At 27.4% G+C, this 17,549-nt stretch overlaps 1 protein-coding gene across 16 annotated transcripts in view; it reads right to left on the bottom strand.

Annotated features, from left to right (window-relative positions):
- LOC147801907 (E3 ubiquitin-protein ligase RNF10-like) overlaps positions 1–17,309 on the bottom strand; it is a 58,491-nt gene extending 41,182 nt beyond the window's left edge. For 11 of the 16 annotated variants that reach the window (XM_087155576.1, XM_087155577.1, XM_087155570.1 and 8 more), the window contains exon 1: positions 1,891–2,008. Coding sequence is in view for 5 of the 16 variants with exons in the window: in XM_087155564.1 (XP_087011690.1) it covers positions 750–853; positions 1,891–2,008; positions 7,872–7,874 (225 nt within the window). In the remaining 11 variants the exon portion in view is untranslated. Of the gene's footprint in view, positions 1–749; positions 854–1,890; positions 2,009–2,475; positions 2,565–7,871; positions 7,990–13,684; positions 13,866–14,282; positions 14,379–15,406; positions 15,543–17,059 lie in introns of those variants that run through there. The other 5 variants (XM_087155566.1, XM_087155567.1, XM_087155564.1 and 2 more) reach the window with 5 other exon arrangements.
- Between the last annotated feature and the right edge of the window lie 240 nt (positions 17,310–17,549).

The following is a 17,549-nucleotide window of genomic DNA, read 5'->3' as shown; positions in this document are numbered from 1 at the left end:
AAGCATAATAGGCATTCATTTAAAATATGCAAAATGTACACTTATATAATATAAATGTATACGTTTATAATAGCTTTTAATTTTCTGTAATGCAAGGATAGATCAAAGAGACTGATATTTTTTTTAAGAAAAGGTTGAGACTTGTTAATTAGGGAGTGTTTAAATTTTTTTTTTTTAAATTTTGAAACCTAACTAATATAGAAAAGCTGCCTCAAAGAAAAACTGATATGACTAATTTTCACAAACCAAACGTAATAATCTTTTAAAATTAACAATAATGTAGAGTAATTCCTATTTCTTTACTACATATACATGTGTATGTATATTTCACCACAGTTTTCAAATTAGAAATAAACAGAAAATCTCAATATTTACGATCGTTCAAGAGTTATGCACTGAGAATAAATTTCAGTAGAAACTTATCAAAATTTTAAATACTTCATAACTTAAAAGGAATATTACCTATGAACAAACACAAAGAAATTGAGAAAAAAACACAGAATATATTTTTAATTTTAATCTAAGTTTAATTTTATACATTAAATCCAATGCAATCAGAGAAAAAAATTATTTTACTAATTTTTATGAAAATGTTACCTGCTGTTTTTGATAAGCACAAAATGTCTTATCAAATTTTTGTAAATCAATATCTTTGTACAGTTTTTCCAAACGGTTCAAATAACATTGGTTATACACTTATGAATTATTTTTTTGAAATGTATATTAATAAGCAAGTTTGTTTTTCTTACTTCTGGTAGTTTACACCAATTAAAGGATTTCAAAGGATTTGATGGCTGAGGAATATTTTTAGACATCACTCTTGACAAATTTAAAGGTTTGTCATTTAATGAGCCTAAAAAATTATTCATACAGAAAATAATCACAATAATAAATCAAAGAAGACACAAAAAAACATAATATTCAATAAAATTTCTACAAATAAAAACAGTTGAAAAATTACCATACTAAAATATTTGTTCAGAATTCACTTGACCCTATAAGCATTGAGCTCCTGGGTAATTTTGTGCAAAAATTTCCTAGCTATACACTAACATTGAATAACAAGGGGCAGGGATTGATTCTTTGATGCAGTAAAGTTTGCAGCTCAGAAATCATAAAAGCACATAAAACTGCATGAAGCTAAGAAGGAGACTTAGATTTCATTGAAATCATCTCTTTTTACATGAATGTTTTTCCAACCAATAAACAATTTTTAAGTCTAAAGACTGTCATTTATGTGCAGAATTGCCAGAGACTACAGTTTTAAAATTTATGTCTTTTGTTAAATTTATAATGGGTTTTTCTTTATTTGTATGAATGGCAAACTAAGTAAATAAATGAATAATTTTTCCCTTAAAACTGTTTCTTTTTTTTATTACCTAACATTTTCAGAAAATTCAATATTTATCAACAATTTTATATGCCTCGATACATTTGTGGTTTTATATCATAGTCAACAACTTGGGGTTAAGAGATTGTTACCGATGTGCATCATCACCAAGAGAAATTTTGGCTTGGAATATTATTTAAGTGTAGGATTGACAGAGAGCATAATTTTAAAAATTGTCAGCTTTATAATGGAAGTTCCTGAAAATTGAAAAAGTTTTAGTTAATATATGCAAAGGTTTCACCTCAAAACTGTACTGTCTTTTTTCTTACATGTCATTCTAACAAAATTCAATATTTTCAAACAATCCTATTTTCCCTAATGTACTTATGGTTGTATATAAAACCATTTCAAAGAATAAATACTTTTAAAATTTTCATATAACTACTAAAAAGTGTGAAAGAATTTTGTGTCTTGACTGGATAACAGTGATAACAGAATATTATATTGAAATTGAATGCATTAACACATATTGTATTTATGTGAAATAAAAGCTGTTTTACCAATACGAAATGGTACTATTCCAGGTGCTGGGGTTATTCCAGCTTTAGCATCATCAGATAAACATCCAGCTTTTGCCAAATTTTCAACTTGAGTCCTTTGTTGTTTTTCCATCTCAAGCTACATTAAAAAAAATTATGAATTAAATAAAGGGGTCCAATAGTAAGGCAAAGTCCATGCATATGCTTAATATTATATACATGATCTTTGCCTTACTTACCTTAATTTATCTCAAGTAATCATAATTTTCAGAATTCACACACATTCTGGCTAATCAAGCTTTTACTATGTATTTATTGTATTCACAAAAGACATTTTCATTTGAGAACAAATTATAAATTGTAAGCAGAAAAAATTTAATGAAATTAATTTAAATCCATGTGGGAGCAAATTAAGAATGTGCTACAACCCATAAAATTTCAAATTTAGAACAGAATTACTAAAGAGGTCAAACACCCTTTTGGGATTTATTGTGGATGCCCTAGTTAATCACTAAAATACTTATTATATTTTAATTAGTGGTATTATATTATATATACCATTAAATATCAATACAATACTTGTGCAAAAAAGATTTTAACTTTTACCTATTTGGTTGCATCCTTAGTGCAGTTTTTAAGTTGTCTAAAAGTTTTGAATGGGCTATTATTTCATCCTCTTCACGTGGAAACAATAACTGAAACATAGAATAGTAAAATTTTTATTCTGTTAACTGAAGAATAGGAATAAATATTTCAAAAATTAACTACAATGTTAATTTTGTGAATAAAACAAAAACATTTATTTCAAAACTTACTTCCAATAGTGTAGGGTTATTTCAATAGAGATGTGCCAAGTGTTTTTAAAAATACTGTCTTAAACATGAATTTCAAGTGCAACTAAATAGATGATATGGTTGGTAATGTTTCAGATACAAGTACCAGAAGTCATCTAATTTAGCATTTTTATAAAAAGAAAACCCCATGTTTTTTTTTAATAAAACCTGCAATAGGAGAATCACCAAATGAAATAGAGGTAAATGGAATGTACTTAATTTATGTAAACTAAGAAATATGAAAAAAACTTTTGATTGTTCAATTTTTGCATTAGCATAACTAGTAATAGTTCATGTTTAATAAGCTTTGTATTTCCTAAATAGGGTTGATGTTTGTTGCAAGTACATAACAGAATTTATTATAAACTGTTCAGTATGAAGACAGATTTTATACTTATAGTTTTCAACCTAATCACTAAAATCCTGACAAGTATTTTAACATTTACATATCCTGATGGAATGAGTAGTTCATGTTCTGAAGAATAAAAAACATAAACTAAATTTAATATTCACTTTTACTTAAACTAATAGCATATAAAGGTTTGAGTGATGGGCATCATTCACAGAAATTTTAGTCACGATTAAATTTAGCCAGAATAAATTTATTCTGAATGATTATTCTATAGCAATTAAAAAATAATTCAATGTACTAGCAGTAAACTCCTTACTCTTTTTTTACAAATAGATCTGTAAGCTAACAAATATCACTACTGATGTCATATTTAAAATAGTTGAAAAACTGAACTGTCAAAAGTTAAATTCAAAACAATGGGTACTGCTTAACTAGTCAGAATTTCCTTGTTTGCCTACCCCGCTTGAACAATTCGTCATAGAATGCTATAACACTGACAATGATCTTCTTAGTGCTTTGAATTATATATATGCCAAATTTCATTGCATTTGGCACACAGACTTAGCCCAAAGACATTCATTTATATATGAAATATAATAATATAATAATATTATAAATATGTATAATAACAATTTTAAAATAACTTTTATGTTTGGAAAAATTAGTACTTACATCATATTTACTCCTTTAATCACAAAACTAAGGAACTAGTAAAACTATGAGCCTTTATTACTTAGAATTTTTAAAAAAAATTATAGAAACATTCTATCAAAATAAGTGAACAGTAAAATATTTAGAGGAAAGCTGTTAATTGTTTAAGTTATAGTTTAAGAAGAAAGAAGTTATAGTTTAAAAAGCTTAGAAGTTACAGTTTAAAGCAAAATGTCAATATTTTAAGTTCAAAGTGAGTTTTTGCAGCTATCTTAAATTTACAGAAGAGGTCAGAGTGGTGAAAAACTTAAACTTTGATATCTAAACAGGGAGGTGTTGTCTCTGATGAATTTGTACATGTAAATAGAACTAAGAGTTTAAAACTTAATGTGATTTAATGAAACAAAAAAAAAACAAAAAAATTACAAATTTAGACTAACAAATATTTAAGCATCTGACACTGCTGTCTGGGCTAGTGAGGTAATGTTTCATAAGTTTCATTTTCATTTAATTTTCAGTTTTATGTGAAATATTGATTATTAATATTGCTCAGAATTTTTAATTAAATTTATAACATTAAGTTTTAATTAAATATTTCTTTAAATTAAACTCTTTGGCGAATAAAAATACGCATTGCGGATACATAAGAGCTTTGTGGATACAATTTCAAAAATTTTATGAGTTTTTAACAATAACTTTTTCTTCAATGTTTGTTTATAGAATTATGGAAGCCAGGATGGCATTTTATAGACGGTGTCATGTGATGTGTATATATTTATGTATTATGTTAATATGTATTTATATCACTATGTAGGATTTATGCAGTGTTTTCCTTAAACAATTTTAGAAGCCCTGTCTACCCTTTGATTCTTATAAATGTACCCTCTTTGCCTTTTCTGTAAAAATAACCACCATCTCTTAAAAACACTGCCTATTTATTCATATTCCATTTTTAAGAAAAATAAATGATAATTACACAATGGTAAAATTATCTGTGTTCATAGATTTAATTTTCAATACTATTACAAATATTTACTTTGTTAGAATTATTTTTATATGGTAAAATTTGCATAAGTATCTCTTTTTCTGAAAAGGAATATTAATGACTTTTTTTTAACCAATTTTAAAGTTATTTTTTAAATAAATACTTTATTTTAAAAAATACGCCATTAAATGCTTATTTTCTAATAATTTTCTGTTTGAGTTATACAAAAAAGCAATCAAGCTGTTTATTGAAAAACAGTTTTTTTGTTTTACTTTTTTTTTTACAACTAAATATAGATCAGAGTTAGATTGCATAGTATTCATATAAAGAGAAACTTTTGTATGTTGAATTTTCTAAAATAAATTACTTAAAATCTGAAAAATATTTTACATTTTAAAAATATATTTCTAAGATGAGAAGCCAAAAATATTAGGAATTATGAATCAAACTGTGAACTTCAGGATGATTAAACCATAGCCATTCTCAAATAAAAACTAAAATACAATGATTTTATTCATTTATGAAGGAATTTTTCTTCTTAGTTAAGAACTAATTAACTTCTGACCATGTAAGTAAAACTTAATTGTACCTTAAATACATATACTTTTTTAACACCCAAAAGAACATGATCATAAAAGTTTCAATAAAACTCATAAATACCCAGGGGCCCTACCATAAGCTACCGGGAATGGAATGAAGATTCCCGGCTGGAAAGTGAAACTGGGAAAGTTTGGTTCCGTGAACGTTCAATGCCGTACCATGAACACTCCCTTGGAATCAGACATTCCACGATAACTCGTTTCTCAGGGCGTGGCTAAAATTTAACCAATCACACAATTTACTTTAGATTTTCTTTTTGAGTTTGGCAGCATTAGCATGACTAAAACGAAACGAGCTTCTGCTATTTCGAAAATATTTTTGACGATTTATTGTTTTCTTTTTATAATGTTTTTTGTTTTCATTAGACTAAAAAAACATAAACTGCGAATACTTTGAAATATTCTTTAATTTATTATACATATAATTTATTACTAATTAAAAACTGTCATATTTAACATGTATAATTCATAGAATAAAATCATTTTTTCATAATAAATATTTCTGATATATCTTTTAATGCGTTTCACTATTTGTTTTAAATATTTTTTTAAAAGTACAACTCTTAAAATAAAGATTATATTTTAATGAATTAAGTTTCAAAATTTCGTGTCTGAGTTCTGCATGTAGATAGATTACTAATTATACTAGTTTTTAAATAAAAACTAATTGCCAGAAAGAAATCAAATTTTATCAGACAAAAAATTAACGTTTACCAATCGGTCTCTTAGAAATTAACTTAATTTCAGAAAAGTTCATTAGTTTTCAATTAAATTTGTAACAATATGAATGACTAAAGTTACTACTTTGCTTATTACTATGGTTTATTTGTTACATTATTAAAGTGACTGTTTTTTACTGATAGTTAAATAAATATGTTCACAAGAAATTAATTTATAGATTTGTGTAAACAAAATTTTTGTGATTTGTAAAATCATTTCACGTTTGAAATACTTAAAAATTATAGTTTAAGGAACTACTTCCATAGCTTTTATAGTATATATTTTAATGGAAGAATGAGAATAAAATATTTTAAAATGAGTAAAAGAAGAAATAAGTACATATTTCATAAATATTTTTCGAAGCATTTTTATTCTATTTTCTTTTTCGCATTTCTTATTGTAAATAAATTGTTTACTTTATAATACATCATGCCTGTAACAAATTCCTTTAAATTTGCTGCTATCTGTATATTGTATAAAAAACTATCGTTCGGAATGAAGTTAAATACTGTTGAATTAAAAGTTCATTGAAAGAAAATTAAAAAAAGAAATGATTGGAACTTCAAAAAAAGGAATTGGTCAAGTTATATATCCCAGGTAATATACGATAAAAAATAGTAACAATTATCATATAATAAGAGCATAATTATATTTCGTTTGCTGTAATTTCTTAGTTAACTCAGAAAGTATTTTTTCGTTCACACGAAACAAAACATCTCTTAATAATCGTCTTGAAAATGGCTCGGGCACGTTTATCTTTTAGATATTTTGAAATCTTCCCTTATGAAATAGAAAATAATTAAGACATTCATCGGCGAAATATCGTATTTAGTTCTCAAAAATTCACCATTCCCTCCAAGAATGAGGATTCCGGGCGGTAGACATCGGCTGGAAAGAAAACCGGTTGTTTTTTGCCAAGAAACTCTTTCTAAGGTGTTCGTGGTGGGGGGAAATAATTCCCGTTGGAATGTGACGTCATTCCCAGATGGAATTTCATTCCATGGAGCTCATGGTAGGGTTCCAGGTATTTATGAATTTTAAGTATTTACCCGGGTAAATACCCAGGGTATTATATAATATAATATCTAAATAGTGAAATACAAATTTTACAGTATCTTATCTGCTGTAGTGTATTTTACAGATAAGACTTAATATTCTATTAAATTAAGGTAGTTGATAAATATGCATTTTACAGTGCTGACACCCTACTTACAACAATGCTCATAGTACTTTTCTTATTCCTGTTATAAAGAAATAGACTAGAAGAATTTAACACTAAGTAAAATTAATGATAGGATGATTTTAAACTTTTAACAAACGATAATTGATCAATATATAACTATACCATTTAAAAAGTGTTTACATAATAGAATGTTAAAAATATAAAAGGTAATGCAAGGTAGTTAAAGGTAAGTAGTAAATGAAACATTTAGGTAGCAAAACTGAAAACCAGCACCTTAGTTACAATTAGCAGGTCTATTATGTTACAAAAATAAATTAATAAATGACCCACATGTTAAAAATTCATATTGTAGGCTCGTCATATAAGAACTCGTTCATTATCAATTAATAAATTTAAAGTTTGGTTTCAGTAGTTATTATAAATTTTAAAACACACAAGAAAGAGAATTATTGGCTTAAGTTATTTTTTAATTAATGTAAATATTTTATTATGTAAATGCCTTTAACTACCTATTGTAAATTCTTGTGAGTTGTTTTTTCTAAGCATTTACCTCAAGAAGGAAACTTTAAAATACAAGGGGAAAATCTGTACTTTTTCAGGAGCACAATCATCTCTCTAATCTAATCAAAGTTCACAAATTGTATGTAAAAATTAAGTTTATTGTTAATTACTAACTAACCATTAGATCAGCTGATAGCCTCTAGTTTTTGACTACCAATGATACCACCATCAATTCTTTCTTGTTTGCAATCTTCAGCTTCCAAAAGAATTTCAAGAATATCCAACAATTTCATCATCTAGATAAGAAAGAAAAAATATTTTAAATTAAGTACATAAATAAGCATAGCTATCAACATGAAAAAAAAAACAATCTGAGGATTTTGCAAAACTGTAAATTTTACACCAACCAACTCTCAAACCATATCGATATTTTTTATGAGCTTCGAAATTTGATAATAAGCTCACTTTAAAACCAATTTCTAGAAAGTATCAATTTAACTAAGGAACTATTTTTTTTAATTCAAACTAATTAGCGCTAAAAAAAAGTTTCTTAGTGATAAACTTTGTATATTTTGAGTGTCTTAAAAGTCAAGCAAATATTTGTACATAATGCTTTTTTTATGATGGGTGCCCTTTTTTAGGGGCTCTTGCCAGTTTCCAATGGCCTTTTTAAGGTCTAGAATGAACACCGTAGACTCTGTATCTTAATATAACAGTTACAAAACAATGAAATAAAGATAATATTTCAATTAAAAATAGCAATTGGAATACTGAGAAGTAATGTTTAAAAACATTAGAGCATTTCAGATTAACAAAGCTAAGTATTACACAATACACACAAATTTATCAAGAAAATAAATAAACAAATAAACTGGTTCCTCGAATGTTAAGCACTGTTTTAAACTAGCAAATGAATTATTTCAGTTTTGTTATCTCTTACTAATGAGTAAATTTCTTGTTCACTTCGTTACAGAACGTTATAATATATATATACCACACCAAACCACCATTTATAATATCCTACACAATTCAATAATTTTTCTCCAAATAAAACTTCAAAATAAAAGAGAGCACTTATAATAAATTTGAAACTAAAACTAGCTCAAAAATAACAAGTGGAATATCGACCTAAATAAAGCAAAAATTGAAATACTAGTACTATTTTGATCTTATGATATATATATGCCCCATCCCTGCAGATAATTTCGTTTCTGAATATAATATTTATATAAAAATTACTATAACATAAAATACTCAAGCAACCTATCACTAGTCAACATGCAGAGTAAGTATTAAAAAAGGTTGTGCACCCCAAAATTTGTAGTTTCAAAGAATTTTTTTTATTTTAGTCGAATTTTTTTAATTTAAAAATTATCTTTTTGTTATTTTTTCAATTAATTAATGCTAAAAGCAATTCAAATGCTAATAAAAAAAAATTGTTGACATTAAATCAGTTTTGAAGGACTGTGTGAAAATATTTTTACGCTTTTAGCTTACTAATTTTCTATCCGTTATTAGTTTTTTTGGAATTCAAATTTTATGAAAGGTAAGATAGCAGTGCGCGGCAGACTATTTGGTAAACATCTTAAAAAAAAGAGCAGAAATTAGAATAAATAATCTAATTCTAAGCGTAGAGTTTGCGTGTTTGAATCCCGCTTTTACCCTGGATTTATCCTCGAACTGTCCTTCTCAGTATTTTATTTTATTACTGTCGTTGAACAGCCGATCCAATTTCAGGGTTTACAACTACTAATGTTCAATTCTGTAGTCTTGTAATTTTGAACCCAATACAGATGACAAGGGAACCCCTGGATCAAATATTCGGAGAAATTTTGCCTCCATGACGGACTTTTTTGATGAGACTAACCCGCATTATAGTTGCATGGAGAATAAAACAGCAAAAACCTACCACGGTTAGCCTGACTGCAAAGGAACCCATGATCTGTCTACCACTGAGGACACTCTCTATATTTTATTTAACAACTGATCCGATTTTTTGTGTTCACGACTACTCATGTCCAACTCAGTAGTCTTGTAATTTTTAACCAAATCCAAAAGACAAGGGAACACCTAGGCCTAGTATTGGGAGAAATTTGCCTACGTGGAGGACTTTATGATGGAACTAACCCGCATTTGAATTACATGGAAAGGAAATCTACGAAAAACTCCCACAGTTTTGTTTTGCCTGACGACGAGCTGAATCTAACCCATGGTCCGTCTACTACTAAGGATACGTTACATCAGCACTATGGTTGGCGCGGGCCGGGTGCAGATCTCGAATCAATAAGTCATTGTCGGGATTCGAACCCGGTTCACCGTATTAGAAGTCAAAAACTCTATCCCCTGAGCCACCATGCTCCAACTTCTCTGTATTGAGCTATCTGTCTCTCTATTTGACAAAGGTATAATAAAAATAAAGGGGATATTTCCATATCGTGATCTAAAACGCCAACTACGATCTCCAAGGAGCCAAATTGATTTTAATGGGAAAAATTATTAAGAAAAACATGTAAATGTTTGCTTGGGAGTGGCTATGAGTTACACACTTCGAGTTAGTCTCCTTTTACGACGTTTCTTTTAGTTTCTCGCAGTCCGCTGCCCTGAAGTGGCCAAGACATAGCGATTATTCGATCACAATACGGAAATCTTCCCAGCCTAAATTGAGCGCACAAACCTGCAGATCTAATAAATAATAACCAAATTCTTCAGCAAGTTTGAGACAATCTTATATGACTTTAAATGTTGCTACAGTTATCAAAGTGCCCTCGAATGATGATCTGTTAAATATTTTCTTTTTCTTGATTAAATTTTCTTTGAGGAATTTGCTTATTATTTTATTAAAGGCATAATACAGCATGAATTCATTTTTTTTATTATCTATTACTAGCTAAGTACCCGTTTTTGCATTTTTTCAATTTTGTTTCCATATTTATCAGTAATTAATTCGACTAAAAAAAGTATAATATATCGATATTTGAATATTGGGGAAAAGGAATAGAAATTCTATGAAAAAAATTGTAATGCTCACTGAAAGAAGAGTAAAAATATATATATACAGTACACTCTCGATTATCCGTGAGCGGATTATCCAGTTTGCGGATTATCCGTGCTCATTCCGGAGTCACACAAAAAATATAAAGAGAAAAATTTTCAAGATTAAAAATAATTGATTCATGAAGTTATAACACTACCAAATTTTTGGAAGCAATATTCGTTATTGGATTGCAGAATATGGAACATCGTCTACGTTATCGCGATCTTGGAGAAAGATCATACCGCTTGATGAACAATCCTCTTCAGATGTTCAAGAAAAATATGATAACAGTATTCTCGAACAAGCAAAAGAAATCTAAGGTTTCGAAATTTTTGATGAAGAAAATTTAGAAGACTGGTTTCAAAGTGATGCATGTGAGCCTGGCTTCCAGTATTTGAGTATTGATCTTCACCGTTATGTTGTTAAATCAAACAGTGATGATAGTAACTGATGCAGAAGATGTAGTAAATGAATGAAATACAATTTCTCATTCTGCTCTGTGGAAACTTTATTAGATTATATGGGAGGATTTGATTACGGTGACATTACTGCGGTTCGTAAAATATGTGTATCGATATATGGTGAAGACGCATTACACATTTTTCAATAAGGAAAATTCCTAGTTTGATGTTATGCATGCAAATGTCAGTAATTTTTATATTTTTTGTACTGATATTGAATTTTTCTTTAATAAAAGGAGTTTTCGGATTATCCGTGTTTTTCGATTGTCCGTGCGACCTGTCCCGGTGATTGACCCGGATAATCGGGAGTGCACTGTATATAAAAATGTATTTTAATGAGTAATATAAAATCAAATTAAATATCTTTATTAAAGAAAATTTATAGAGTTTAAACAAAAAGCAAAATTTATTATCGCAATAATTGAACAAAAAATGCATTAATTTACGATAAAATTAGCACGAATAAGAAACTATGAGTAATTATTTGAATGTATGATTTATAATTCCCATGATGTAATAAATATCGGAATTTTTAAAATCATCTGGGATTGCATTATAAAAACTGCCAAAAATTAAAGAATAACATGGATTTTCAATAAAAACGGACAAAACACAGTAGATTAAAAAGTGATTATTTAAATGTGTTATTTAAAACTCGTGTGTTGTAATGAAACTGAGATTTTTCACACTAAAAGCATAGCAATTACTTAGCATTATTCATGTAGTAACAAAGTATATTAAATTAAAATAAGTTTACGCGACATTAAAATAAGTTTTACGTAAGATTGGAAAGAAGCTTTGGCTCTTAATTTGAAAAAATAATAACTTATAACTTGTCGCAACTTTCTTTTTTAAAAAAAATCATGACTTTCCTCTCCACATAACGCAAATGCTGGTTAGTTTCACAAAAAGTGATGAGGAAAAGATACTTGATCCAGGAGTTCCCTTGTCTTCTGGATCGGGTTCAACTTAGGAATATAGTGAAGTTAATAAATTTTATCTGAAAAAGCGATCTAGTTATTATAGTTAGAAACAGTAATAAAAGTAATAATAAAAAAGCAATAGTTGTTTTAACTTTTCATATAAGAAGTTCAGTGCTATAGCGTAGGTGGAGAGTCCAAAAGCGAGAGTAAAATCTGTAAATTTGCATGAATCGACCACAGTGCTGACTTGAAATATCTTCAGTGGTAGATAGATCATGGTTTGGAGTCCCTTTGCAGTCGGGCTAATCGATAGAGGTTTTCATGGTTTTCCAATAATAATAATAATAATAATATAATATATTAGAGAAAATAATCAAATTATTAAACAAAAGTCCCTTAATGCAAAACAAGAGTGAAGGATGATTTTAAAAATTGAATTATTTTCAAACATTAAAAAAAAAAAAATTTAAATTCTTGAATTTCCAGAAACCTGCTTCGAATTGTCTAAAACAAATTTGTTTAATATTTTATGTAATTTATTAAAACAGTTAACAACGTTACAAATACCCCTTGATACTTTTGAATAGAACACTATTCAATTAACAAAATTATTCAATGCAAAATAAGATCATGGTTTATAATAAATAAGTAAAATTTTTTAACTACACAAAATACCATGAAATCAACAGAATTTTCCAACATCTAGAGCAAAATCAGTGCATAAATGAAATAGAAATCAATACCATTTTTCTTTTAACTTAAAGATTTCTTCAAATTTAAATGGAATGAAAAAAATAATGATATCAATTCTGTTAAAATTATTTGTGTTTTTGAATCATGCGAACAATTTTTACACAGCTCTGCCTTAAATTTGCACGGTTTCACCCAACAGGCTTGCTCGTGTGGCAAGTGACATTAGAAACAACATTTTTACACAATAGTGATAGTAAAGAAATTGTGTTTTTTGCTCTTTCTTATTCAATGTTTTCATTCAAAATTTACCCTATAATAATTATTTTACTATACACTAAACTCCTCTTTAACCGTGAGTGGATTATTCACTTCAGTTTATCAGCTATCTGGTCACAGGAAAAAATTTCCTGTTCATTAAATATTTCAATAAATACAATTCACAAATATTTATTTTACTGAACTAGATGATCCACGAATGAACCTGATCAACATCAATGTTCGTTAATAATACTAAGTTAAATAAATGTTAAATGAGCAATGAAATAAGCACACAGACAATCTTTCAATTCTATATACTGATAATTTATAAGTTTCTATTCATAAATTTAAATTGAATTTGAAAACTGTTACTTTTTGTTTAGTAACAAAAAGGTTAAGTTTTTCTCCACCAATACTTGAAATAATTTAAAAAGTTATATTAAGAATCAGCTAGACTTATTGCCTTGTTTTTAAGTTCTGATAAAAGTTGTGCCAACATTCTATTTGTTTTAAAAATTTTACTTAAATTTAAGAAAAATGAAAAGCAGCATGGTGTAAATTTTATAAAATATACATTAAAAAGGAAAAGGAAATCAATAAATAAAAAGGCATAAGTTTTTACATAATGAGTACTTGCTTTGCCATTGAAATCTAACTGTTGCATTTCTTGATCAGAATTTCCAATCCCAATGAAAGCGCATAATTGAGAGCCTTGCTCACTTTCACCATTTCAAACTATTTGCTCCTGTTTTTTCCTCCAACCATCTCCAAGTAGATAGACAGATGGGGGAGGGCAAAAAAAACTAAAAATGCATGATTTTGTACATCAGCAGTTTTAAAAGCAATAAAATTACAGTCATACATCTACATTACAAATTCAAAGAGAAAGCAAAAAAAAAATGTTAATGAATGAAAACGGTAATTTGTTTAACATTTTCACCAAAATAATAACTGTGTTGGCCTTTTAAATTTTATAAAGCACGTATTTGCCTCAAAAAACAGTTACTTCTGACATAGCCAAATTTTCTGACATAACCAAATTTTTCAACAAAAAATAAGAACCTTTTAAGCCTTTTATAAATATTTTGTGAAATAAAATATTTGGCTATCAAAAGGAGTCTCCCCCCCTTCACCGTTAGAAAAACAAATGTAATTCAAGTTCATGATATACAGGTTTAACTATAATTTTAATTTATAAAAGAAAAAAATAACATTTTTACCTTTTTTCACTGCCATATGATTTTTGAGCAACTTTAGCATGCAGGATAATAAGCACCATATCACCCCTTTCTCTCAAATATTTTTTCATACATTCCCTGGAAACAAAAATAGTAATGCTAAATAAGTTTTATATCATAGTATAAATAGAAAAAAAAAATGTCAAGTGGAATAAATAGTAAGTTTTAATTCTAAATAATTACATAGGATGAAAATCATTTTAGAAATATTAAAGTAACCTATCTCTAATTATAAGCATTTTAAACCTGATTTTGATTTTTAAAAGCTCTTCTGCCAAGAAAAATAAAATACACTAGCTTAAATGATTTAAACTTAAAGTAAAGCTTCAGTTTCATAAGATATGTAATCTTTCAGGTAGGAATTAACTAGATTGTATTTCAACATATGTAACATATTTTAAAAATATACTAATGGGTGATATTTTTCTCCCCTGTGGCAACATTGTCACAGAACAATACCGAGTTCTTGAAAAAAGATTTTTCTGTTAGGAAGTAAATAATTTTGGTTTTCTTCTCAGCAGAAATTTTCATTCTAGTAATTTTTTTATTTAGTTATTACTTTTGATTTCACATAGTTTTTAAAATCCTATATTACTAATTTGATATTATTTATTACAGCAACTGAATCTTGAAATGAAAACACGCATTTAGTAACCCTTTTTCGAAGAAACCGATTCGCGTGATTTCGCTTCAATATCCCCCCCCCCCCCCCCGGTAGTTACTGCTATGGATTTCACAACTTTTTTATTATTTTCTTTTAATGTGATGATAATTAACAAAATTGCTTAAAAGGAAATTATTAGTGTATTTCCCCCCTACAAAATGCAAGAATATCTGCCATAATATTAGATTTTTAAAAAAAAAATTTTAAGTTGACGTTACCATGTTCGTTTTTTTTTCCCACCTAAATTAAAACCATTATAAAAGAATAATTTAAACTTTAAATTATTAATAAATAATTTAATTAATAAGAAATAAAAAAAAATTAGTACTCTCACATTATTTATTTTAATTTTTACCTGAAAAACTAATCTATATGGATAGTGATAAGTCTAAAAGCTACTTAAAAATCACAGTACAGAAAATGAATACGATTTTCAACACACCAAAAACAAATCCATTTGTTTAAGAGACCATTTATAACCAAGAGTTAAATCAATCCAGTGATGAAGTCGTTCAGATACAGGAGAGCTTTCTGAGATCGTAAAAAAAATCTGGCATATATTTATCTGGTGTCCATTCCTGTGAAAGAATAAAAAGTTTGAATGAGAAACTTTATTGCAGTGGACAGTGACTATAAACGTGTAATGACTATAATCATATAATTTTTCTATAATTCCATAATAGAGAAGATTAATTCTTAATGATACAATCCTTAATGAGTGTCTACCAAGAGGTCAGTAAGTCAATATTTAAAATTTCCTAAACTGTAATAAGTACATCAAGGGTTTATTTACCTATAAAATAATCTTAATATATAACTGAACACATGTTTATTACATCAAAACTAGCAATATATGTGTTTTTATCTCATTCTTCTGGCATAATTTCTTTAAATAATTTTTGTACATTTTACCTAAATCTAAAAAAAAAGTGTGTCTAAAAAAAAAATGTTCTTCAAAAGGGTATTTTTAGACAGAAATAAAAATTCACTTTTTTCTACTGTCCTTTCTTTATCAATGATTACTACATTCTAAGGGTTTTCAACTATCCACCTATCATTATTTCGTCTTATCTTCCAACTTGGTTTACATAATTAAATAAAAAACAGAATTCACAGTATTGTTGCTACATAATTATTAAAAAATGTGAAAAACACAGAAGGGTGCTATTTAATGAATTACTAAAAAAGAGAGGTAGATTGTATAAAACACAGTAATTCGATGTTGTAAATTTGATTATCGAAAAATTATTTTATAAAACATATATTAAAGAAATTTTTAAAAAAAAACTATGTTTAATTTCAGTAGAATCATCAAAAAAGTAAGTATTATTGGCATTTGTCAATAAATTATAGTCATATTTCACAAAAATAATAAACTTCAATTATTCAACTTAGCAAATAAAACTTAGTTTCAAAAAATCAAAAATTTGTCTCTTTCAACAAAAATAAAGTTAGCTGAATAAACTTTTATTTGCAAGAATTTTTAACTGAGAACAATTTAATCAATTACGTAACTGTTAGTAGTATACAAGATATGACAAAACTAATGGTTTCAACTATAAAGGGTGAAAGAATTTACCAAAGCAAAAAACTTTCAACATAAAAATGTGGGCTCAAAAACCAATGGGCAAGATGAAAGTGGGTCTTTCTTGAGAAAAAGGGAAAATATGGTAAACAAAATTTTTTATTCCAGATTGCCAAGAAATTTTGGATTGGTAATGGTTACGAATATTTACTGGCAAAAGCTTATTTTTTCCAGGACATTGAAAAAAAAATTAATAAAACCGAAATAAATTGAATGAAATGGGTGATAGTAAAAATAGCCAAATAGAATTGTTTAGCAATCTGTTCCTACATAAACATATTTGAATTTAAATAAATTACAATTTAATATAATAACAGAAAATGTAATTTTCTTACATTTCTTTTTTAAAATAACTATACTTGTATTATTAAAGTTTCATACAAAATTATAAAACCCATATAATTTCGAATTAATACGACCCATTAATATCGAATTCAGTATAAAAATTACAATTCTATTTACGATATCAAAATACGATTTGAAGTAGAAAATACAATAAGCATGGTATACCACTCAAAGATTAAATTAGTTCCAAAGTATATAGCTTCATCAAAAGCATACTGCTTAATGTTTTTTAAAGGAATTTCCAAGAGACGATAGATTTCTCAAATGAGGTCCATTCTTCATAGTCTTATAAAAATAGAAAATTTTAATCTCATTTCTCGAAGCTTATTGAAAAAACAAAAAATTAAATTTTCTGCCAAATTTGTAATCTATTTGTATTTGATTAAGACGTTTCTAACCTTCTATTTCTGTTACATGAGTTCTTTAATCTTAAATTTTTAACGAAATTCCTAAAGCATCTAGCTCACCCGTTGTTTATCCTCAAGGGACATTCTCACTGTTTAAGAAAAATTCGCGAATGGGAGACAGAGATTTGAAGCATAACCTGGTAAATGAAATCCTTTAGCTGGAAAGGCTAAAACAAAACACTTGGGTAAAGAGAAGTACTGAAAACGGCGGAGAAAATATGTATTGAAAGTTTTTCAGACTTGCCATC

This window comes from Parasteatoda tepidariorum, chromosome 11 (assembly GCF_982258835.1).
Source record: "Parasteatoda tepidariorum strain Cologne lab strain chromosome 11, Ptep-v5.0, whole genome shotgun sequence".
Taxonomy (NCBI): Eukaryota; Metazoa; Arthropoda; class Arachnida; order Araneae; family Theridiidae; genus Parasteatoda; species Parasteatoda tepidariorum.
This window is presented reverse-complemented; position numbering and strand designations above follow the sequence as displayed.